We start from the raw sequence: 25,773 nt of genomic DNA, 5'->3' as shown, positions 1-25,773 counted from the left end.
TTCTACAGCTGCTGTGGTGGAATTTGAACTCATGGGGAGAATTTTCTCCCTATCGGGGGGGTTGTGTGGGTGCGGGCACGGGTGGGCGCGCAGCCAATCAGTGCCCCCGATCGGCTGGGCACCAACATTTTACACCAATTAAGGCCCGCCCAGCGTGACGCACGCCCAGAAACGCTGTATGCGCTCCCTGTGCGGGCAGGGGGCGGTTTGCCTGAGTCGGGAGTGCTCTCTTTCACGCATGCGCACGAAAGAGCACAGAAATCTCCCTGAGGCACCTCTGTGATTAGTTTTAAGTTTAAACAGCTTAGTAAAGTGTTGAAAAAATTTTTATGACATGTCCCCTCATGTGAAACTGTCAGATGAGCTGGGACATGTGTATTCATTTTAATAACATTTTCTCTGAAAATTTTACATCATCCCGCCCGTGGATGAGGTTCCATGAAAAATGCGAAGGCCGCCTGGGCTCTTCGCCTGCCCCCCCCACCGACAACCTTAAGGGTGGATGGGGCAGCTCGGCCGATTGCCTTAATTGCTTTTTAACAGGCCTTAATAGGCCTTTGAGAGTTCGGCGGGTGCGCAGCCGACTCAGCCACGCGCCCGCCGAACTGAAAATCTAAATGACGTCGGGATGCACGCCCAACGTCACCGTGCGGGCCCCAGCCCCCGCTCGCCAAGCCGAAGATTCTGCCCCATGTTTCAAGAGTATTAGTCCAGCCCTCTGTGTCACTAGCTCAGTAACATTGCCGCTCTGCCACCATCCCTTGATCAAGGGCAGGAGAAGCAGGTTTATCATTTTCAGTCGCATTTAAGTGGACAATGTTTGCTCATTTTGGCTTAAAATCACAAAATGGGCAAAGACAGAGGGACATACCTTTTATTTTGTTGAAGAGAATGATCCCTGTTATCAGAAGGAGGAGAAATTTAATTAGTGGGATCAGGCACAGCATTCCGATTATGAAATCCAAGTAATTTTTGTCAGCCGTGGCTAAGTGGATCTGACTGACGTCTCTCCCGTGTTCGTTTACAGCCACGCAACTGTACGTCCCTCTCAGCTTTGGGATAAGAAACTTTCCTATGGTTTGGTGTTTGCCCGTCACTCGTGTGACTGTCGTGTCACCGCTGTCCCCGGGCACCGTGCTGTTTTCAGGGTCCATCCATGTGACGTTGGCAGGTGGCTCGCCTTCCACCCTGCACACGATGGTCATTCCAGTTGTATCATCGCCCACAGTTGACAGCTCCAGGATAGTGGCCGGGGCTTGGGGAAGAAAGAGAAACGCAGGTAAACATTCTGGGGACGTGAGTGTCAATTGACAAGGCCAGCACTTGTTGCCCAACCCTAGTTGCCCTTGAGAAGGTGGCAGTGAGCTGCCTTCTTGAGCCGCTGCAGTCCCTGTGGTGTAGGTACATCCACAGTGCTGTTAGGGAGGGAAATTAGTAAAAACCTAAGGAGCATAAGACGTGAATTCAGTATAAGCCGTAAAACTGAGAGTTTTTAATCTCGAGCTTGTTAATTGTAAACCCGTGCCAAAGTTAAACACCACGCTCACATCTACACTCTTTATTCAGATAAACATTTCGTCTGTCTCAGAGGAGTATGTTCAACCATTTCATGAGGGGTAAATTGGGGTTCATGGGGGGTATGAGGAGGTTGGTGTTTCGCACAGACTCACCAGATTGATACCAGGATTTAAAAGGGTAAATTGTAGTGTCTAAAAAGGAAAAATGGTTTGATAGAGTGGGATGATAAATGGGGAGGTGATGGTGTAGTGCTATTGTTGCTGGACTAGTAATCCAGAGAGCCAGGGTACTGCTTTGGGGACCCGGGTTTGAATCCCGCCACGGCAGATGGTGGGATTTGAATTAAAAGTCTAATGATGACCATGAAACCATTGTCGATTGTTGTAAAAACCCATCTGGTTCACTAATGTCCTTTAGGGAAGGAAATCTGCCGTCCTTACCTGGTGTGGCCTACATGTGACTCCGGACAGACCAATGGAAGCGACAATGGCATTTGCAGCCCTATCGACCCTGCAAAGTCCTCCTTACTAACATTTGAAAGCTAGTGCTAAAATTGGGACAGCTGTCTCACAGACTAGTCAAGCAACAGCCTGACATAGTTATCCTCACAGAATCACACCTTACAGATAATGTCCCAGGCACCACCATCACTGTCCCTGGGTATGTCCTGTCCCACCGGCAGGACAGACCCAGCAGAGGTGGCGGCACAGTGGTATACAGTCAGGAGGGAGTTGCCCAGGGAGTCCTCAACATTGACTCAGGACCCCATGAAGTCTCATGGCATCAGGTCAAACATGGGCAAGGAAACCTCCTGCTGATTACCACGTACCGCCCTCCCTCAGTTGATGAATCAGTGCTCCTCCATGTTGAACACCACTTAGAGGAAGCACTGAGGGTGGCAAGGATGCAGAATGTACTCTGGGTGGGGGACTTCAATGTCCATCACCAAGAGTGGCTCGGTAACACCATTACTGACTGAGCTGGCTGAGTCCTAAATGACATAGCTACTAGACTGGGTCTGCGGCAATTGGTGAGGGAACCAACGAGAGGGAAAAACATACTTGACCTCATCCTCACCAGCCTGCCTGCCGCAGATGCTCTGTCCATGACAGTATCGATAGGAGTGACCACTGCACAGTCATTGTGGAGACGAAGTCCCGTCTTCATATTGAGGATACCCTCCATTGTGCTGTGTGGCACTACCACTGTGCTAAATGGGATAGATTTTGAACAGATCTAGCAACTCAAGACTGGGCATCCATGAGGTGCCGTGGAACATCAGCAGCAGTAGAATTGTACTCAACCACACTCTGTAACCTCATGGCCCAGCATATCCCCAATTCTACCATTACCAGGGGATCAACCCTGGTTCAATGAAGAGTGCAGGAGGGCTTGACAGGAGCAGCTCCAGGCATCCCTAAAAATGAGGTGTCAACCTGGTGAAGCTACAACGCAGGACTACTTGCGTGACAAGCAGCATGAGCAGCAAGTGATAGACAGAGCTAAGCAATCCCACAACCAACAGATAAACAATTCACTGGAGGAGGAGGCTCCACAAATATCCCCGTCATCAATGATGGGGGAGCCCAGCACATCAGTGCAAAAGATAAGGCTGAAGCATTTGCTACAATCTTCAGCCAGAAGTGCCGAGTGGATGATGTTGTGACACAGCAGTTTGTAAAGACTGAGTTATTTAAAATCCCAGAAGGAAACATTAAACAACTGTCATAACCTATATTTTCAATTGGTATGTTTTGAGTAGCAGCTCTAAATTCAGGAATAGGACCACCAATTCTCAAGAGGTTTTTATATCAAATTAAATGAACCATTTATTAATTTACAACAAATTAAATGCATTCACATGGCTACAAATTGCCACTATCATAACTTTTAACAAATTCCAGAATTAATCTCCACTAAGACAGCAATAACCAATAGACTTAAACAGACAGCAAGCAAAGCATTTTCACCTTACAAATTCAAAATTAGGTTTCTTTCAATTTGTTCCTTTGCAGACAGTTGTAGGCTCACAGGCTTAGATCTTACATGCCTCCGCCCTGCACACACAAACTCCCTTCTATATATACCTAGCCTTTCTCTTTGAATGTAAATTCTCATTGTATCACCAGGCCCTTTGAACTCCACCTTTTCTAACAGTAAAACCCCTTTCATAGTACCAATTTTATTAGTAATATAAACATTGCTTGGTGTCTCCTAGCTAGGTGCAAGATTTCACTCCCACCCTTGAATGCTCCATTCAACAAAATGCAAATGTACCTCTTCCTTACTGTTTACATCTTAAAACTACTATATATCAAAGCACCCAGGCTAGCTGGCTTTAGCCAAATTAGCAAACACACAGATTAAACTTCTATTTTAAAAAAATTCCAATAACATTATATACATTAATGTCTCTTCCTGACAATGATCCATCTCGTCCTCCTCCGGAGGTCCCCAGCATCACAGATGCCAGTCTTCAGCCAATTTGATTCACTCCACATGATATCAAGAAACGGCTGAATACTGCAAAGGCTAAGGGTGCTGATAATATTCTGGCAATAGTACTAAAGACTTGTGCTCTAGAACTTGCCACGCCGCTAGCCAAGCTGTTCCAGTACAGTTACTACATTGGCATTTACCCAGCTATGTGGAAAATTGCCCAGGTATGTCCTACGCACAAAAAGCAGGACAAATCTAACCCGGCCAATTACCGCCCCATCAGTCTACTCTCGATCATCAGTAAAGTAATGCAAGGGATCATCAACAGTGCTATCAAGCGACAGTTGCTTAGCAATAACCTGCTCACTGATGCCCAGTTTAGGTTCCTCCAGGGCCACTCAGCTCCTGACCTCATTACAGCCTTGGTTCAAACATGGACAAAAGAGCTGAACTCCCGAGGTGAGGTGAGAGTGACTGCCCTTGACTTCAAGGCAACCCTTGACCGAGTGTGGCATCAAGGAGCCCTAGCAAAACTGGAGTCAGTGGGAATCAGGGGGAAAACTCTCCGCTGGTTGAAGTCATACCCAGCACAAAGGAAAATAGTTGTGCTTATTGGAGGTCAATCATCTCAGCTCCAGGACATCACTGCAGGAGTTCCTCAGGGTAATGTCCTCGGCTCAACCACCTTCAGCTGCTTCATCAATGACCTTCCTTCCATCATAAGGTCAGAAGTGGGGATGTTCACTGATGATTGCACAATGTTCAGCACCATTCGTGATTCCTCAGATACTGAAGCAGTCCATGTCCAAATGCAGCAAGACCTGGACAATATCCAGGCTTGGATATTGATAAGTGGCAAGTAACATTCGCGCCACACAAGTGTCAGGAAATGACCATCTCCAACAAGAGAGAATCCAACCATCGCTCCTTGATGTTCAATGGCATTACCATCACTGAATCCCCCACTATCAACATCCTGGGGGTTACCATTGACCAGAAACTGAACTGGACTAGCCATATAAATATTGTGGCTACAGGAGCAGGTCGGAGACTAGGAATTGTGTGATGAGTAATTCACCCCCTGACTCCCCAGAGCCTGTCCACCATCTACAAGGCACAAGTCAGGAGTGTGATGGAATACTCCCCGCTTGCCTGGATGAGTGTAGCTCCCACAACGCTCAAGAAGCTTGACACCGTCCAGGAAAAAGCAGCCCGCATGATTGGCACCACATCCACAAACATTCATTCCCTCCACCAATGCTCAGTGACAGCAGTGTGTACCATCTACAAGATGCACTGGAGGAATTCACCAAGGCTCCTTAGACAGCACCTTCCAAACCCACGGCCACTACCATCTAGAAGGACAAGGGCAGCAGATAGATGGGAACATCACCACCTGGTAGTTCCCCTCCAAGTCACTGACCATCCTGACTTGGAAATATATCGCCGTTCCTTCACTGTCACTGGGTCAAAATCCTGGTGCTCCCTCCTTATCAGCACTGTGGGTGTACCTACACCACATGGACTGCAGTGGTTCAGGAAGGCAGCTCACCACTACCTTCTCAAGGGCAACTGGGGATGGGCAATAAATGCTGGCCCAGCCAGCGAAGCCCACATCCCGTGAATGAATAAAAAAAAAGCATTGAGTCAGAGAAACTGTTTGCTGTGATAGAGGAGCCCAGAATAGAGGGATATTGTCTTAAAATACGAACCACTTGTGAGTGAAATCAGGAAATGTTTTTACACTCGAACACTATTGTAAGTCGTTTTGATGTCCCTTGTATTTCTTTTTATGAGTAAAATGTAACCAGTTGTGGTGTGGACCAGCGCGGAGAGCTCAATACCAGATGGTAGGAACATGGAGTGCGGAGGACATCAGGAGAATTCTGACCTAGGGTATCATCGCTGAGGCTCAAATTTAACTTTTTAAAAATAAAGACAGTTTTACCTAAACAGGGACACACACACACACATTGAGGCAGTGGCTCACTACCAGACACTCTGTCTACAGCAACTCTCATAGGTAAGGGCCTCTCTGGATATGTGTGAATGGCTTTCTTCCTGCCTTATGAAGATACAGATGTGACATCTATTGCCGGCATGCATCTAGAGACCCGACCGCCCCCTGCTGAGAGCAGGACATGACCACATGCAGGTGGCCCTGCATAGCCTTGGTGGGATTGATGAGGCACTGAAACCCAATCGGATGACCCAATTCAAGGTATTACCTTATACATCAAGGGTGCAGGATCAGAAAGGAGTATAAAACCACAGCCCACAAGGACATTGTTGCTGCAGCCAGGGAAGTGTGACTTGGTCCGTCACGGGAAATCACGCGGAAGAACTCGTTCAGCGGACTGGCCACCGCAGAACCAGTTCCTGCACGCGGGCGGGTCTTATTAAGCAACTGGTGTTGTAAGCATATACTATTGCTTAGTAGGTTAATAAAGGTTTTCCATATAAAGTGGAAATTGTATCCAAAGTTTATTTCGTGACATTGATACTTAGTATTGGATCTGGAACTTCAAGGGAAATGATATTTATCATATTAGATATCAAGAATCCTCTTCTCCAAGCAGTTGTGGACGCTGGGGTCAGTTGGAGCTTTCAAGACTGTGATTTTAGTTGAGTAAGAGTTTGGAACAAAGGCAGGCCGCTCAAGTTAAAATAGAGGGAGATGGTTGCGTAGTGGCAATGGACCAGAGTTTTGCTCCTGAGTTGGGTAGCTTGAGTCAGGAAATTTCCCAGCTTGGCGCATCCATCATGGGAAAAAGTGTTCTAAATGCTGCCATTTTCACTCTGTTGGATGGGTGGGGGTGGGGGGGGGGGGGGGGGGTGCAGGGGCGCAGGGCGGGGGAGGTGGGGGGGGGTGAAATGAGTGCAGGATAGATTTGGGCCCACCTCCCCTGGATGGGGATCGGAGGCAGGCACAAGGCTCCAGTGTGTCGAGGCAGGCTGTTTAGAAGGACCACCTTGGTTTGTCCCAGTTGCTTTATCAAATATTAGGCTCTCAGGCCCTCACACATCACACCCCATCACCTCCAACCCACCTACTCCCCATGCCCCATCCATGCAACTCATGCCCCCCACCCACCTCCCATCATGCCTTATAGCCTCATGCCAATTTCATGCCAACTCATGTCAGTCCATGCCCTCCCGCCCACTACCATATGTCCTTGCACCCTCCATGCCAACTCACCCAGTATTCACCATGGGCAAACCACAGGAGTCGTGTTGAGATGAAATAAAATAAAGTTATAAGTACTTATTACTGCTTTCACTCTAATAAAAAATCATTCCCATTCAAGAATTTGCATTCAAAACTTTAAAAGAACCTTGAGTACTTAATCCATTATCAAAACAAATAGACTTATATTCCTTATATAACCCAACATCAAAGACAGCTAATCCTTTAATAACCCCTTTGAGCTGTTATTAAAATTGTAAACTTACAAACACCTGCTGGCATAATTGTAGGTTGTGGAAAGCTCCTACTCTTTAATAATGATATAATGATAGCCCTTTGGGTAATGTCAACAAGCGGCTATTGTAACTAATGGAACAGAATTTTTTTCTACTCTCACTGATAGGCAGGTTTTTCTGATTTTTTTTAAAGAGCTGGGGATTTAAATAAATTAACAGCTTGACAGTCCTACATACCTCATCTGCTCTTCACGAGCCTTTACATCTCTTCATCAATCCATAACTCCCACACTGTGGGTTAAAGCCCTCACTACAGCGTAAATGGGGTTTGTTTGAACTCAGCACTGAGCTCAGCACATCCCCTACTGAGGTTGGGTTTCTCCTCATGTGAGAGTCCTGCTCCACCCCCTTTCCCCTACCAGCACAAATGGGATCTGTGTCCCATCCACCATTCTTAAAGATCCACAGAATTGCCAGGACTCCAGGAAAATCTGGCACAACGTTACTGGATGAGCAATCCAGAGGTCTAGACTAATGGCTGGTGGAATTCAAATGCAATTAATAAATCTGGAATATATAGCTAGTCTAGTCTCAGCAATGATGCCCAAGGAACTATCATCGATTGTTGTTAAAACCCATCTGGTTCACTAAAGTCCTTTAGGGACGGAAATCTGCCATCCTTACCTAAACCTGCCCTACATGTGACTCCAGACCCACAGCAATGTGGTTGACTCTTAACTGCCCTCTGAAATGGCTTAACAAGTCACTCAGTGCAAGGGTAATTAGGGTTGGACCAATAATTAGGGTTGGGTTTCCAGTGACACCCGCATTCCATGAAAGAATTTTTTTAAAAGGTAGAGATCGTCCAGCTTTGGTTAAATGAGGATACATACGTGTGGGGCTGAATGGTCTCCGCCTGACCCTAATGTTCCTGTGCTCCACTAACTGCGTGTCTCCTCTACAAATCCATTATTCTGTATGTTGTTTTTAATCTTGAATCTTCCCTGAGGCTTGTTAATTATATACCAGGGACCAAGTTGACAAACATGCTCGCATCTATACACTCCAGTCCACTAAACGTTTCACATTGATTAATGCCTGGTGTTTGAAATAGATAAATGACTTGGGATATTAATACAGAATAAAATTGCAACATTTTCCAATGATACTAAGCTTGAAGGGGTGGCAAATAGTGAGGATGATACTAGTTGACTGCAACAGGGCTAATAGAGCGAGCAAACAAGTAGCAGATGGAGAAGTGTGAGGTGTTGCATTTTGGCAGAAGAGTTAGGGAGAAGCAATATAGACTTAATAGCACAGTCCTAATGAGTGGCAGGAACAGAAGGTGCATTATTCTTTCAAGGTGGTAGAACATATTGAGAGAGTGGTTAGCAAAGCGTATGTGATCTTGGGCTTAGTAAATAGAGGCATTGAGAACAAAAACAGAGAAGTTATGTTGAGCATTTTTAAAGCTCTGGTTAGGCCTCCACTAGGGTATTGTGTCCAATACTGGTCACCCCACTAGAAAAGATGTTTTGGTCCTTGAGAGGGTGCAGAGGAGGTTTACCAGAATGGTTCCAGGGACGAGGGATTTTAGCTACAAGGTTAGGTTGGAGAAGCTGGGCTTGTTCTCCTTGGAATAAAGGTGATTGAGGGGGGATTTGATAGGGGTGTACCAGATGTGACAGGTTCAGATAAGGTAGACAAAGAAAAGCTGTTCCCATTAGCTGATGGTACAAAGACCAGATTGAAGGTTTTTGGACAAGAGGTGCAGCGGGGGATGGGAAGCAGCAGTTTTATAGGCAATGAATGGTAATGAGCCAGAATTCACTGCCTATAAGGGTGGTGGAAGAGGAGAAGATCAATGATTGCAAAAGAAAACTGGATTGGCACTTGAGGGAAATAAGCCAGGCTATGAGGCTGGTGTAGGGGAATGGGACTGAATGGATTGAGAGGTGGCATGAACTCGATGTGGACTTCCTTCTGTGCTGTTATGACTATATGATTAATATATTATTATCGAAGTGGGACTAATTGGATAGCTTTTTCAAAGTGTCAGCACAGGTAAGATGGGCTGAATGGCCTCCTGTGCTGTATCATTCTATGATTCTATGAAGTAGGTTTTATTGTCTTAGTCCACATGTTGTACCTCTACTCCATCCACCACCTTGAACATTCACTCCCTCCACCACTGATGCACAGCAGCAGCAGTGTGTACCATCTACAAGATGCACAACACAACTCACCAAGGCTCCTTCAACAGCACCTTCCAAACCCACAACCTCTACTGGAGAATCCTGCTTCGGACACCATGATACTAGGCTTCGTAGTCTTGAGTATATTAACAGCAAGTCTTTATTAGCAACTCATATCTATATATATATATACAGTAGTGGGTACAGGTATGGAGCTGTCTCCATCCTAGGTCTTTACACATCTCTGTCCATCTCTAGACTGACCCTGGCTCTGGGCCGTGTAGCTACTTACCTCAGTGTGTGGGTGGTACTGTACTCAGTCCCACATTAACCCTGGATGTACCAAACCCTACTACTACATCTACACCTAGAAGGACAAGGGTAGCAGATGCATGAGAGCACCACCACCTGGAAGTTCCCCTCCAAGTCACTGACCATCCTGACTTGGAAATATATCGCTATTCCTTCACTGTTGCTGGGTCAAAATCCTGGAACTCCCTCCCTAACAGCACTGTGGGTGTACCTACACCACATGGACTGCAGCGTTTTAAGAAGGCAGCTCACTACCACCTTCTAAGGACAACTAGGGATGGGTAATAAATGCTGGCCCAGCCTGTGAAGCCCATATCCCAAGAATGAATTTTTAAAAATCAAGACCATTTACTGACCGAATGGCAAAATATACAGGCAGTCAAAAGTTATATTTTTATGTTATCACTGACCTCGATGTTTTCTTACCAACAACCTGTAGTCTCATCACATCCTGAGTCACCTTTTCCACATTCCTGTGCTTGATGTGCACATGACAGAAATAATCACTGGAGTCATTCAGCCACAGGTCCCTCAACCTTAGGGAGGCGTCTCCTTGGGTTGTGTTTCCGATCAGTTCATATCGATCCCCTTCATTTACAGTAACCGAGACAGTGTCGTGAGAACCAGCACCGAGGGAACGAGTGTGATTAAAGACAGTGGACTCTTTGTATGGATTCTCCTTCATCCAGAGGACAGTGATGGAGCTAGCAAGCCAGCCAGGAGGACTGAAGGTGCAGGGCAGTGTGGCAGAATCTCCCTTCTTCCCAGTCACTGGCCCCATATTGTTCTTATCAGCTGAGGTAGGGAAAGATTTGAAAGAATGTCCATTATTCAGCAACAGTGTTTGTGGAGACAGTTTATACTATGTCTGTATGTGTGGCAATATTCACTCAAACAGAAAGTGAGGCACCTTTAAAACAAATACAAGAGAAACCTGCATTTTTATAGCATTTTTCCACAACCTCGTGATGTCCAAAAGTGCTTTACAACCAATGAAGTACTTTTGAAGTGTATTCACAGCTGTAATGTGGAAAACACAGCAGCCAAACTGCACACAACAAACTCCCACAAACAGCACTGTGTTAATGACCAGGTGATCTGTTTTCATTGCTATTGGCTGAGGGATAGATATTGGTCAGGACATTTGGGGTATCTCCACTGCTGTTTTTTTCATATAAAGGCCTTGGGATCTTTTTCCATCGCCTGAGCAATCAGACGGGACCTCAGTTTATGTTCTTATCTGAAAGATGGCACTCCTGACAGTGCAGCACTTCTTCAAAACTGCAGTGGGAACATCGGGTTTAGGAGGAGGAGTAGGCCATTTGGTAGTTTGAGCCTGCTCCACCATTCGATAAGATCATGGCTGGGTTGGTTGTGTCTCAACTCCACTTTCTTGTCTGCCCCACTTCAGTCCCTTTTCTGTCAAAAAATCTATCTAACTCAGCTTAGAATTAATTCAATGTCCCAGCCTCCACTGCTCTTTGGGACAGACTAATGGACCTCAGAGAAAAAAAATTCCCCACATCCCTGTCTTAAATGGGAGACCCCTTATTTTTAAACAGGCCCCCTAGTTCTAGTCTCTCCCACAAGAGGAAACATCCGCTCGGCATCCATCCTGTCAAGTCCCCTCAGGATCTTATATGTTTCAAGGAGATCACCTCTCATTCTTCTAAACTCCAATGGATGCAGTCCCAGCCTGTCCAACCTTTCCTCATAAAGTACGACCTTCATACCAGGAATGAATCAAGTGAACCTTCTCTGAGCTGCTTCTAATGCAATTGTATCCTTTTTCAAATAAGGAGACTAAAACTGGACACAGTACTCCAGATGTGGTCTCACCCAGGCCCTGTCCAGCTGCAGTAACATTTCCCTACTTTTATATTCCATTCCCCTTGCAATAAACACCGACATTCCATCTGCCTTCCTAATCGCTTGCTGTACCTGCATACTAACCTATTGTGATTCATGTACCAGGACACCCAGATCCCTCTGTACCTTAGAGTTCTGCAGTCTCTCTCCATTTAAATAGTATACTGCTTTTCTATTCTTCCTGCTAAAGTGGGCAAGTTCACAGTTTCCCATCTTATACTCCATCTGCCAAGTTTTTGCCCCCTCACTTAATCTTTCTATATCCCTTTGTAGACTCCTGCCTCCTCTTAACAACTTACTGTCCTACCTATCTTTGTCATAGAGTGATAGAGTTATACAGCACAGAAACAGGCCCTTCAGCCCATCGTGTTTGAGCTGGCCATCAAGCACCTATCTATTCTAATCCCATTTTCCAGCACTTGGCCCGTAGCCCTGTATGCTATGGCATTTCAAGTGCTTCTTAAATGTTGTGAGGGTTCCTGCCTCTACCACCCCCTCAGGCAGTGTGTTCCAGACTCCAACCACCCTCTGGGTGAAAAAAATCTTTCCTCAAATCCCCTCCAAACCTCCTGCCCCTTACCTTAAATCTATTCCCCCTGGTTATTGACACCTCCTTTAAGGGGAAAAGTTTCTTCCTATCTACCCTATCTATGCCCCTCATAATTTTGTATACCTCAGGCCCCCTTCAACCTTCTCTGCTCTAAGGAAAACAACCCTAGCCTATCCAGTCTCTCTTCATAGCTGAAACGCTCCAGCCCAGACAACATTCTGGTGAATCTCCTCTGCACCCTCTCTAATGCAATCAGATCCTTCCTATAGTGTGGCGACCAGAACTGCACACAGTACTCCAGCTGTAGCCTAACTAGCATTTTATACAGCTCCAACATAACCTCCTGCTCTTATATTCTATGCCTCGGCTAATAAAGGCAAGTATCTCATATGCCTTCTTAACCACCTTATCTACCTGTGCTGCTGCCTTCAGGGATCTATGGACATGTACACCAAGGTCCCTCTGATCCTCTCTATTTCCTAGGGTCCCACCATTCATTGTGTATTCCCTTGCTGTGTTAGTCCTCTCAAAATGCATCACCTTACAATTCTCAGGATTAAATTCCATTTGCTACTGCTTTGCCCATCTTACCAGCCCATCTATATCGTCCTGTAATCCAAGGCTTTCCTCCTCACTACTTACGACACCACCAATTTTCATGTCATCTGCGAGCTTACTGATCGTACCTCCTATATTCACATCTACATCATTAATGTACACTACAAACAGCAAGGGTCCCAGCAACGATCCCTGCCGTACACCACTCGTCACAGGCTTCCAATCGCAAAAACAACCATCAACCGTTACCCTCTGCCTCCTGCCACTAAGCCAATTTTGGATCCAATTTGCCAAATTGCCCTAGATCCCATGGGCTCTTACCTACCTTGGTGTCATTGGCAAATTTAGCTACAATACATTTGGTCCCTCCGTCCAAGTCATTGATGTAGATTGTAAATAGTTGAGGCTCCTGCGCTGATCCCTGTGGCACTCCGCTGGTTACAGTTTACCAGCCTGGAAAAGATACATTTATCCCCACTTTCTGCTTCCTGTTAGCTCTATCCATGCTAAAATGTTACCCGCTACAGCACGAGCTCTTATTTTGCATAGTAACCTTTGATGTGGCACAGTTTAAAAATAAGGTGTCTCCCATTTAAGACGGAGATGAGAAGAATTATTTTTCTCTCAGAGGGTCATGAATCTTTGGAACTCTCTTCTCCAGAGGGCGGTGGAGGTAGGATCTATGAATAGTTTTAAGGCAGAGGTAGATAGATTTTTGACTAACAAAGGGAGTCAAATGTTGCTGGAGGTAGGCGGAATGTGGAGTTAAGGCCACAATCAGGTCAGCCATGATCTTATTGAAATATGTAGTGGCTCAAGGGGCTGAATGGCCTACTCCTGCTCCTAATTCATATGTTCATATATTCATGTGAGGCAGGAGGTAAGTTACCCACCTCAGAATTCCCTGTTTCTGACCTGTTCTTGGAAGCTTAGTATTTATATGGCTGGTCTGGTTCAGTTTCTGGTAACCCCCAGGGTGTTGACAATGGGGGATTCAGCGATGATAATTCAATTGAATGTCAAAGGGAGATGGTTGGATTCTCTCTTGTTGGAGATGGGCATTGCTTGGCACTTGTGTGGTGCGAATTTTACTTGCCACTTATCAGCCCAAGCCTGAATATTGTCCAGGTCTTGCTGCACATGAACACGGACAGCTACAGTACCTGAGGATCATGAAAATAATGGGGTTCAGGGGGTTAGATATACATGAACAGAAAAAAACAGGACTATGGGGTGAGGGAAAGGGGAGTGGCAATAATTGGATAGCTCTTTCAAAGGATCAGCATGGACACCATGGGCCAAATGGCCTCCTACAGCCTTGCATGAATCTCTGATCTCAACCGGCAACAATCTGATTTTGCAACTTTCAAACACGTTCTCACCTGCTACCACAAGAATTGTTTGGAATGAGCTTTGGGATGTTTCATTGGAATAGTCCTTCAGATTCACAAGACAAATATTTTGCTGATAGTTATCGCGTAGGGTCAGCTGTTTGATCAATATGGAGGCATCATTCTCTCTCGGATTCCCCATCACTCGATAACGCTCGCCAATATTCTGGTGGATCAGATTTTCAAACCCGCCGCTCTGTGGGTTTAGCGATGGATAATTTGTGTAACTAAAAAGCACCACTTTTGTCCACTTTTCCGACCATGTGATGGTGATGTTGCCTTCGTAACCCGGGTGAGGGTGAGTGAACTTGCAGAACAGAACAGTAGCCTTCCCTTCCCTACCGGTCACCTTATCTGGTGTCTCCATGGTCCAGCCATTCTTACTGAAACCTGTGAGGCGTGACGACATATTGCAAAAGAGCACACAATGAGTAAAAGATCTTTCAACCTTCTCATCAAACTTCCTATAGTGTGTTCTCTGAAATAGGATGCAGCAGCACGCCAAGTCTCTTTCAACAGCACCTTCCAAACCCACGCCCACTACCATCTAGATGGGAACACCGCCACCACCTGGAAGTTCCCCTGCAAGTCACTCACCATCCTGACTTGGAAATATATCGCCGTTCCTTCACTGTCGCTGGGTCAAAATCCTGGAACTCCCTCCCTAACAGCACTGTGGGTGTACCTACACCACCTGGACTGCAACGGTTCAAGGAGGCAGCTCACCACCACCTTCTCAAGGGCAACTAGGGATGGGCAATAAGTACTAGTTTTGCCGGTGATGCTCACATCCGAACAATTAATTTATAAAAGCACTTTCCTTCCAAAAGCTTCTTTCACCATCATAGACTGTGCCCAATGTTCTGTAAGTTACCTGCTGGTTTGTAATGGATTAGGTGCTCAAGTCTCTGGGATGAGGGTTCAATCCACAACCTTCTAACCCAGAGAGTGCGGCCCACTGAGAAAATACTAACGACCTCAAAGGGGCAATCACTGAACCACCAGGAATAATTCCATCTCTTCCTATCACAGCCCCTCCAAGCAGCTCAAGTGGTAAAAGCCAAATACCACAGACGCTGGAAATCTGAAATTAGAAGCAGAACATGCTCAGCTGGCCTGGCGGCATTGTGGAGAGAGAAACAGAGTTAAAGTTTCAAGTCCACAACATGACCTCAGAACTGCTGAGTTTGTCCAGCACTTTCTGCTTTGAGCTCAGGTTAGTGCCGTTACTGCCAGTGGTGGAAAGGTCAATGTAAGGATTCCAACACAAGGTGAACATGCTGAGACATGTTTCCATACAACAGTGGATGGGATGGGAAACATTTCCTGAGTCACAGATCCATTCAGCTTAGAGCCATTTAGCACACTCCGGGTTATAATATGACACACTGTGTATGGGCAGTTTCCTGACTTCACACTGCCAACTGGGAAGCTCCAATGGTCAGGATGTTGCGTGATAAGCGAACCTTCCCTGGAAATCACTCTCCTGAGACACTGTTAGACCCTGTGCTTATTTTACTCTCTCTCTCTCTATTTTGCGACCTCGCTCTCTGGGGGTTGCTGATCATGGTTTATGCTCTGAGATCACTATGGGGCAAAGTGAGGAGGCAGGCTCCAAGAACTACCCAGCCTGTATGGGGGATTGAACCCTTGCGGTTGGCATTATCCTGCACCACGCTCTCGCCATCTAGCCGACTGACCCTCTGCTTATTTTACCCAGTACTGGACATGGTTATGATGAGGGTATTATTATTATGGCAGCAAAAAGCAAAAGGCAGGTAAAGCAATGCCCAATATCTCTATCTACAACCGTGAAGCCAACCTGACATATTATGTTATCTGCAGTATTGAGTTAGTTCCAATCTAGTGTAGCTATGGTCAGTTCTGGGCTCCGCACCTCAGGAAGGATATTTGCCTTGGAGAGGGTGCAGTGTAGATTCACCAGAATGAGCTAGGGCTCAAAGGGTTAACTTGAGAGGACAGGTTCCTTAGGCTAGGCTTGTATTACCTCAAGCAAAGAAGATTAAGGAGTTTTCTGACTGAGGTGTTTAAGATAATTAAAAAGAGTCAATGGGGTAGATAAAGCAAAACTATTTCCTCTTGTGGGTGCTACAGAACGAGGGGCACAACCTTAAAGTTAGAGCTAGGCTGTTTGGGGGCAATGTCAGGAAACTTTATACAAAGGGCAGTGGGAATCTGGAACTCTATCCCCAAAAAAACGCTGTTGAGGCTGAGGGTCAATTGAAAATTTCAAAAGTAAAATTTTAAAAATGTGAGAAAATGTAAGGGTATTAGGGATATGGAACCAAGGCAGGTAAATAGAGTTAAGATACAGATCCACCATGATCTTGTTGAATGGCAGGACAGGGTCAAGGGGCTGAATGGCCTCCTCCTGTTCCTATGTTAATAAATTCCACCATCTTAGGAAAACACTACTCCTAACAATAGAGCCTTGCAGTATAGGCTTACTCAGTTTATCTACCTGAATGAAAGAGAGTGAGAGAGAAAGGGAAGAGAGAGCACAGATTGGAGACAGGAAGGAGAGAGAGAAAGAGGCAGGGGAGTTTGCAATAGGAGAGAATGAGGGAATGAAATACTTAAGAGAAAGAAAAATGCAATAGAAAGGAAAGAGGGAGGAAGAAACAAGAGAAAAACAAAGGAGAGATTTAAAAAGATATTTCAGAATAGATACATTCCAATGAGAAAGAAAAATTCCAAGGGGAGGGCCACCCATCCGTGGTTAACTAAAAAAGTTAGAGACAGTATCAGACTTTTAAAAAAGCATATAATTACCCAGTGATGAGTGGCAGGTCAGAAAATTGGAAAGGATATAAAAAACAGTAAAGAATTACAAAAAGATTAATAAGGAGGGAAAAATTAGAGCACAGGAGAAAGCTAGTCAGAAATATAAAGATGGTTAGTAAGAGTTTCTATAGTTATTTAAATAAGAAAAGAGTTAACAAAGCGAGCTTTGGTCCTATAGAATGTGTGTCTGGGGAATTGATAATGGAAAGTTAGGGAGATGGCAGATGAATTAAACAGGTATTTTGCTTCGGTCATCACTATAGAGGACACAAGTAACATCCCGGAAATAGCTGTAAATCAGGAAATGGAAGGGAGGGAGGAACTCAGGAAAATTACAATCACCAGGGAAGTGGTATTGAACAAATTATTGGGGCTGTGGGCTGACAAATCCCCAGGTCCGGATAAACTTCACCCTAAGGTCTTGAAAGAAGGGGCTAGTGAGATAGTTGATGCGCTGGTTTTAATTTTCCAAAATTCCCTAGATTTGGGGAGGGTTCCATTAGATTGGAAAATTGTAAATGTAACTCCTTTATTCAAAAAGGGAGACATAGAGCAGGAAATTATGGATCAGTTAACCTAATATCTGTCAAAGGGAAAATGGTAGAAGCTATTATTAAAGATGTTATAACAGGGCAGTTAGAAAACTTCAAGGCAATCAGGCAGAGTCAACATGGTTTTGTAAAAGAGAAATCATGTTTAACCAATTCATTTGAGTCCTTTGGAGGGGTCGCATGTGCTGTGGATAAAGGGGAACTGGTGGATGTACTGTACTTAGGTTTCCAGAAGGCATTTGATAAAGTGCCACATCAAAAGTTATTGTGGAAAATAAAAGCTCATGGTGTAGGGGGTACTGTATTGGCATGGATAGAAGATTGGCTAGTTAACAGGAAGCAGAGAGTTGGCATAAATGGGTCTTTTTCTGGTTGGCAGGATGTGATGAGTGGTGTGCCACAGGGATCAGTGCAGGGGCCTCAACTTTTGACAATTTATGTAAATGACTTGGATGAAGGAACGGAAGGAATGGTTGCTAAGTTTGCTGACAACACAAAGATAGGTAAGAAAGTAAATTGTGAAGACAATGTAAGGAGGCTACAAAGTGACATAGATAGGTTAAGTGTTATGACACAGCGGATGGTAAATGCTGAGCTGCTCAAGTCCCAGAGGGGAACTTGAAACAGCTGCCACAACTGTTTTGCAATTTGTATTTTATTTTGACATGTGTGCCTTGAATTCAGTAGTAATGAGTCATCCGAGACTTAGAGGTTTTTTATAAAACTAAATTATATATTTATTAATAAAAGAAAAGATTTTAAGCACATGCATAGGTCTGCAAATCACTACTATGATAACTCCTAGCTCCCCCAATTAATCTGACTCCCAGTCACACCTCCGCTGAGGCAACAGTAAAAGAAAATAGATTTCAACAGACCCAGACAATACCCTGGACATGATATTCAAAATAAGTTTTCTTAGCTTCTGTTCCTATGGACAGCAACTTGATGCCCAGAGGGTGGAGGCTTTTCACACTTGGATTAGATCTTAGAATGCCTTCACCCTTTCACATAACCTTACCTCCTTTAAACATGTTTCTCTCTTTTAATGCAAATTCCATTGTTCCCATATGTTTTGCAACATTACTTCTCTCATTATATATAAATCTTTTCATAGTACTAATTTTATCAGTAACCCTTGGGAAAAATAAACACACTGTTTGGCTTGGCCTCTTATGGCTAGGTGTAATACCTTACCATCTCTTTGAAATTCACTACTCTGGTTTATCTAAAAATGCAAATGTTCCTCAAACCTCACATTCTAAGACTTCAGCCATGTTTATATATTTAGCATTTCAAACCTAGCTTCCCTTTTGATAATGCAAAAGCTCCGGACCAGTTGTCTTCAATTCCATTAAATCCCCCACACAACACATCTACACACAGAGAAACTAATCCAAACCCCACTATTAGCCCACTTTTACAACAGCTCACAATAATATCATGAAAATTATTCTATTTTCATGACATAAGTGAGTGGGGAGATCTGGCAAATGGTGTATAATGTGGGAAAATGTGAAATTATTCATTTTGGCAGGAAGAATAAAAAAGCTTATTATCTAAATGGTGAGAGATTGCAGAGCTCTGAGATTCAGAGGGATCTGGGTGTCCTAGTGCATGAATCACAAAAGGTTAGTATGCAGGTACAGCAGGTGATTAGGAAAGCTAATAGAATCATTTATTGTGAGGGGAATTGATTACAAAAGTAGGGAGGTTATGCTTCAGTTGTACAGGGCATTGGTGAGACCACATCTGGGGTATTGTGTACAGTACTGGTCTCCTTATTTAAAAAAAGATGTAAATGTGTTAGAAGCAGTTCAGAGAAGATTTACTAGACTAATACCAGGAACATGCTGGTTGTCTTATAAGGAAAGGTTGGACAGGTTAGGCTTGTATCCACTAGAATTTAGAAGAGTAAGAGGCAACTTAATTGAAACCTTTAAGTTCCTGAGGAGTCTTGACAGGATGGATGTGGAGAGGATGTTTCCTCTTGTGGTAGAATCTAGAACTAGGGGTCATTGTTTAAAAATAAGGGGTCGCTCAATTAAGTCAGATGAGGAGAATATTTTTCTCTCTGAGGGTTGTGAGTCTTTGGAACTCTCGTCCTCAAAAAGTGGTGGAAGAGTCTTTGAATGTTTTTAAGGTAGAACTAGCTAGATTCTTGATTAAGAAGGGGGTGAAAGGTTATCAGGGGTAGGCAGGAATGTGGGGTTGAGGTTACATTCAGATCAGCCATGATCTTATTGAATGGCGGAGCAGGCTCAAGGGGCCGAGTGGCCTACTCCCGCTCCTAATTCATAATTTCGGATGCATGTATGTTCGTATGAGGCTTGGTGAGTTCCTGCAGTGCATCTTGTAGATGGTACACACTGCTGCAACTCTGAGTCAGTGGTGGACCGAGTGAATGTTTGTGGATGTGATGCCAACCAAGCAGGCTGCTTTGTCCTGGATGGTGTTGAGCTTCCTGAGTGTTGTTGGAGATGTACACAACCAGGCAAGTGGAGATTATTCCTTCACACTCCTGGCTTGTGCCTTGTGGACACGCTTTGAGAGGTCAGGGGGTGAGTTACTCACTACAGGATTCCTAGCCTCTGACCAGTTCTTGTAGCCACAGTGTTTATATGGCTAGTCCAGATCAGTTTCTGGCCAATGATAACCCCCAGGATGTTAATAGTGGGGGATTCAGCAATGGTAATGTCATGGAATGTCAAGGGGCGATAGTTAGATTCTCTCCTGTTGGAGATGGTCATTGCCTGGCACTTGTGTGGCACGAATGTTACTTGCCTTTTGTCAGCCCAAGCCTAGATATTGTCCATGTCTTGCTGCATTTGGACATGGACTGCTTCAGTATCTGAGGAGTCGCGATTGGTGCTGAACATTGTGCAATCATCAGCGACCATCCCGACTTCTGACCTTATGATGGAAGGAAGGTCATTGATGAAGCAGCTGAAGATGGTTGGGCCTAGGGCACTACCCTGAGGAACTCCTGCAGTGATGACCTGGAGCTGAGAAGATTGACCTCCAATAACCAGAGCCATCTTCCTTTGTGCTAGGTATGACTCCAACCAGCGGAGAGTTTTTCCCCGTTTCACATTGACTCTAGTTGTTGGTCATTCAAATGACTTATATTTGAAAAATGATGTAAAGCTGCTCATCCAATCACAGGCTGTTTCGTCCCTGCATTTCCTGCTGATGGGCTCACTAGCAGGGAAAAATCAGCCTGTAATTGGACAAGCAACAAAGAATGGGAAGGTCAGTTTTGAAGGGAAGTTCCAGAGGCCAGAGAGTGAGGTAGCTGGAGTGGTGAGGCCCAGGCTAGACCAAACGCCCCAGGGGGAGCCCAAGAGGGGCCCACAGGAGCCCAAATGGAGCCCAGGCGTGCCTGAGTAGGACCCGAGCAGGGCCCAGGTGAGCCCGAGCAGGGCCCAGGTGAGCCCGAGTGGGCATTGAGGCAGCCAGAGCAGGGCCCAGGTAAGCCCAAGTAAATGAGTGACTGGACACTGCGAGAGAAAGAGTGTGGGGGGAGAGAGAGAGTGTGTGAGGGGGTGGGGAAGAGAGAGAGTGGGGGGCGGGGTGGAAGAGACTGTTTAAGGGGTGGGCGGAGAGTGAGTGTGAGGGGGTGGGTGGAGAGAGCGTGTGGGAGGGGGCAAAGAGTGTGGTGGGGGGAGAGAAAATGTGGGGAGGGAGAGAGAGTATGGGGAGGGAGAGAGAATGTGGAGGAGAGAAGAGAATGTGGGGGAAGAGAATGTGTGTAGGGGGGAGAGTGAGTGTGTGGAGAGAATGGTTCATGTTAATTGCTTGGCTGTGATAGTCTGAGGATGTGAAACGCAGTATAGTGTTTGTTATTTTTATTCATTCATGGGATGTGAGCTTTGCTAACTAGGCTAGGAAATTCTTGTATTCCCTGCTGGCAGCTTTACATGGAACTTACAGCACAGTAACAGAACATTTGGCCTATCCCATCTATGTTGTGTTTGTGTTCTACACAAGCCTCCTCCCACCTTTCTGGATCACACTATCAGGGAAGAACTTCTTTCTTCCTCATGTGTTTATCAAGTTCCTTGAATGTATCAATACTAGAGTCATGGAATGGTTACAGCACAGATGGAGGCCATTCAGCACCTTGTCTTTGTGTCAGTTCTCTGTAACAGCAACTCAGCTAGTCCCGCTCCTTGACCTTTTCTCTGTAGCCCAGTAAAATCTTTTCAGATAATTATCCAGTTCCCTTTTGAAAACCATGATTGAATCTGTCCCCACTACACACTCAGGCAGTGCATTCCAGATCCAAACCACTTGTTGCACTGAGAAGTTTTTCCTCATGTCACCTCTGGCTCTTTTGTTAATCACCATAGGGTTCTCCACCTTCTGCCGATGGGAACAGTTTCTCCCCATACACGGTCTCCAGACCCCTCATGATTTTGAACACGTCTAACAAATCTCTTCTCAACCTTCTCTTCTCCAAGGAGAACAGCCCCATTTTGCCAATCTATCCACATAACTGAAGTCTCTTATCCTCAGAACCTTCTCCTAAATCTTTTCTACACACTTTCTAAAAGCTTCACATTCTCCTTATTGAGGCTGAATCAGTATCTTATGAAGGTACATAACTTATTTATTTATTACATGCTTACTCAACCTGCCCTGCAATCTTCAATGATTTATGCACATGTACACCCAGGTCCCTCTGCTCCTGCATTTCCTTCACAATTGTACCATTTATTTTATGTAACCTCTCCTTGTTCTTATGGCCAAAATGTATCACTTCATACTTCTCTACATCAAATTTCATCTGCCGCATGTCTACCCATTCCACCAGCCTGTCTATATCCTCTTGAAGTCTATCACTATCCTCCTCACAGTTCACAATACCTTCGAAGCTTGCATTATCTTCCAATTTTGAAATTGTGTCCTGTACTCCCAGGTCTAGGTTATTAATATAAATGAAGAAAAGCAGTGGCCCCTCTATATACCATCCCCCAGTCAGAAGAAAGTAAGGATTTCTGTAATCCATGTTTTTAATAGTTTTGAATTAAATAATTAAACTGTTGTTAAATTAATTTAAATTAAATTAAATAGAAATTCTAGCTATGCTAAAGACTAATGATTCAAAATATCACATGGCTCAAAATAAAATGGCTGCCGGCAATAATATTTTTCACTTAAAAAGCATAGCTTTACTGACATTTGGGGACTCAAATGGTTAATACATAGGAAAACCACATAATAGTCGATTTAGAAATGATATGGCCAACGCATTTTCTTTGAGCTCCTGCACCTCAAAATTTGGCACTGCACCACAGTTTGATAGGGTGACATAGAGTGAAGAGAGGAGACTTGTGTGGAGCATAAACACCAGCACGGACCAGTTGGACCGAATGGCCTCTTTCTGTACTGTGAACTGCTTTCCCTTTGCTTCCTCCAGGCCATGTCATTCTGTATAACATCAGGATCAGATCTGTGACCATTCTACACTGTAGGGTTCAGTGACTCACTAGACAAAATCAGTAAACCACCAGGTTAATGAAATTATTGACTGGCTCATTTTTCTTCAGTTTGCTATTAAACTAATTAACAACAATTTGGCTTTTTATTGGTCCACGGTGCCGCCACCGATTAATCGGAGGATAAAGAGCTTCCGACATTTAACATTGAACCTTCATTTTTCTCTCCAGTTTGGTAAAGTTATAGCTTAACCAGTCTATAAGTCATACTGGACTTAACAGAGTGAGTGAAAAGGTGATATCTAAGCTGTGGGCACTCGCATGCATCTGACACGAATCCACGAACAACTTACTGAGAATCTAGAGTGAGAGGGTCTATTTCTGGTCATTAGTGATAAATTGGAAAGGGAGAGAGATAACTTGTTGCCTCACACAGTAAGATACCCACCTCCAGAGCAGCTGACCTGGGCGATGACACAGAACAAAACAGCCAGCATGGTTTTCCAAAATCCCTCAGTTTTCAATCCCCCCTCTTCTCTGGGTTGAACCTGCTCGGCACTGAAATTGATCCTGAACTGCTTTCCCTTTGCTTCCTCCGGGCAGCCAGTGTTTAAGAAGAAACTCCACCCACAGCCAGGCACTTTAACCCTTCGATTGCCAGGTCAAAGTGTGAACCAAATTCCTCCTCCTGTCTGTCTGTCAAGGGCCATAGTGAGGCCCTGAAAGAGCTGGTTAAAGAGTGGGAGGGAAATATCAGAGTAGACTTTGGGCTTGATGCCCAGCTGGTAAAGCTGATATGACAGATTCTCTGCTTCCCGAAAACAGCCCGATGTCAATCTGAATCCAAGAGATGTGAAAATGACGCGGTATTTACAGCACCGAAACAGGCCATTCAGCCCAACTGGCCAATGGCTGGTGTTTAGGCTCCACACAAGTCTCCTCCCACCCGTCTTCATCCAACCCTACCAACATGACCTTCTACTCCTCCCTCCCTCGTGTGTTTATCTAGCTCCTCCTTAAATACTGCTACGTTATTGTCCCAACTGCTCCCTGTGGTAGTGAGTTCCACATTCTCACCATTTCCTCGGTAAAGAAGTTTCTCCTGAATTCCTCCCTATTGGATTATTAGTGACTATTTCCTTCTGATGGCCCACCGGATCAGATTCCTGCAAAAGTGGAAACACCTTCTCCACGTCTACCCAATCGAACCCTTTCCCAATCTTAAAATCGCTACCAGGTCACCGCTCAGGTTTCTCTTTTCTAACAGCAAGACTCGCATTTGTATAGCACCTTCTGGGCATCTCAGAGCACTTCATAAGTCAAGGCAGTGCTTCTGAAGTGCCATCCTGTTGTAATGGTGAAAAACAGCAGCCAATTTGCACCCAGAAACATCATTGTGGTCACCTCTTTCTGTGATGTTGATTGAGGGATAACCACTCCCACGCTCTACACCCCCCCCCCAACCCCCCACCCCTCACCTCGCTCTACCCTCCCCCACCACCCGCACCCCCCTCGCTCTACTCCCTCCACCCCGCCCTTCTTCTGCATAGTGCCACGGGATTTTTGTCTGTCTGCAAGAGGGGCTTCAGTTTAACGTTTCATCTGAAAGACAGCACCTCTGACAGTACAGCACACCCTCAGTTCTGTACAGGAGTGTCAACCTTGAATTTTGAATTCACGTCCTGGGTGGGGATTTTCCGGCCCCACTGTGGCGGGACCCGCCATGGGAGATTCGGCGGCCCAGCCAAAAGTCCACCGAGGGCGGACGGGAGCAGAAAATCCCACGCCTGGAGTGGGGCTTGAGCCCTAAATCTTCTGACTCAGGGTCAAGAGTCAGGAATAAAATAGGTGTCAATCTGTTCAAACTTTCCTTACGGGTATACCCTCTCAGCTCTGGTATCATCCGTGTAGATCTTTTCTGTGCCTTCTCCGGCGTCCCGATATTCATTTTATCACATTATTCATGTTTCTTAAACCAGCGTTAATGATTGTGGAAATTCAGCTCAGGCTCGACGTGACTTGCGTTGAAAGCTTAGTGATCTTTTGCGCAGTTTGGCTGATTTTAGCTGAAGTGTGCTTGTGAAACCAATGTCCTCTAACTCCAGATCCAGAACTGGACACAGTACTCTCAGAATCGCAGAATCACACAGTGCAGAAGAGGCCCTTCAGCCCATCGAGGCTGCACCGACACATGAGAAACAACTGACCTACCTCCCTAACCCCATTTACCAGCACTTGGCCCATAGCCTTGAAGTACTCTGTGTGGTCTAACCAAAGTTCTACACAAGTTTAACAGAACTCCTCTGCTTTCACATTCCATCCCACTGATGTGAATCATTGAATTTTACTTGGTTTATTTTTCTTATGGCTTTATTAACCTGCGTCGGTACCTTCAGTGATTTGTGTATCTGTACCCCCCCCAGGTCCCCTTGCTTCTCTGGTCCATTCATTGGCTGGAATCTTCTGCTCTGGAGACTCAGTTCAGTGGTGGGTGCGGAAGTGGGAGTGATTTACGCTGGGGGGAGGGGTGGGTGGTGGCGGGAGTGCTGACCACACGCGATCTTGCGCTATTCAGCTCATTAAGTGTGCGTCCACGAGGAGCTTCATGAATCTTGTGGTGGGGAGGCGGGCAGGAACATCCCCATCATTACCTCATGGGGGTCAAAGGTCCGGGTGGCATAGTTAAAGGGCATCTAGACAGCCTGCACCATCCCTTCCACC

General features: G+C 45.3%; 1 protein-coding gene across 2 annotated transcripts in view; it reads right to left on the bottom strand.

Annotated features, from left to right (window-relative positions):
- Positions 1–23,641, bottom strand: part of LOC144692173 (uncharacterized) — a 45,967-nt gene extending 22,326 nt beyond the window's left edge. For both annotated transcript variants that reach the window (XR_013579283.1, XM_078560702.1), the window contains exons 1-4: positions 23,501–23,641; positions 14,247–14,645; positions 10,314–10,682; positions 872–1,255 (exon numbers count right to left, since the gene is read on the bottom strand). Coding sequence is in view for 1 of the 2 variants with exons in the window: in XM_078560702.1 (XP_078416828.1) it covers positions 872–1,255; positions 10,314–10,682; positions 14,247–14,645; positions 23,501–23,549 (1,201 nt within the window). In the remaining variant the exon portion in view is untranslated. The remainder of the gene's footprint in view (positions 1–871; positions 1,256–10,313; positions 10,683–14,246; positions 14,646–23,500) is intronic.
- Between the last annotated feature and the right edge of the window lie 2,132 nt (positions 23,642–25,773).

This window comes from Cetorhinus maximus, chromosome 2 (genome assembly GCF_964194155.1).
Source record: "Cetorhinus maximus chromosome 2, sCetMax3.hap1.1, whole genome shotgun sequence".
Lineage (NCBI taxonomy): Eukaryota > Metazoa > Chordata > Chondrichthyes > Lamniformes > Cetorhinidae > Cetorhinus > Cetorhinus maximus.
Note: the sequence above shows the minus strand (reverse complement) of the source record. Positions and strands in the feature narration are given on the sequence as shown.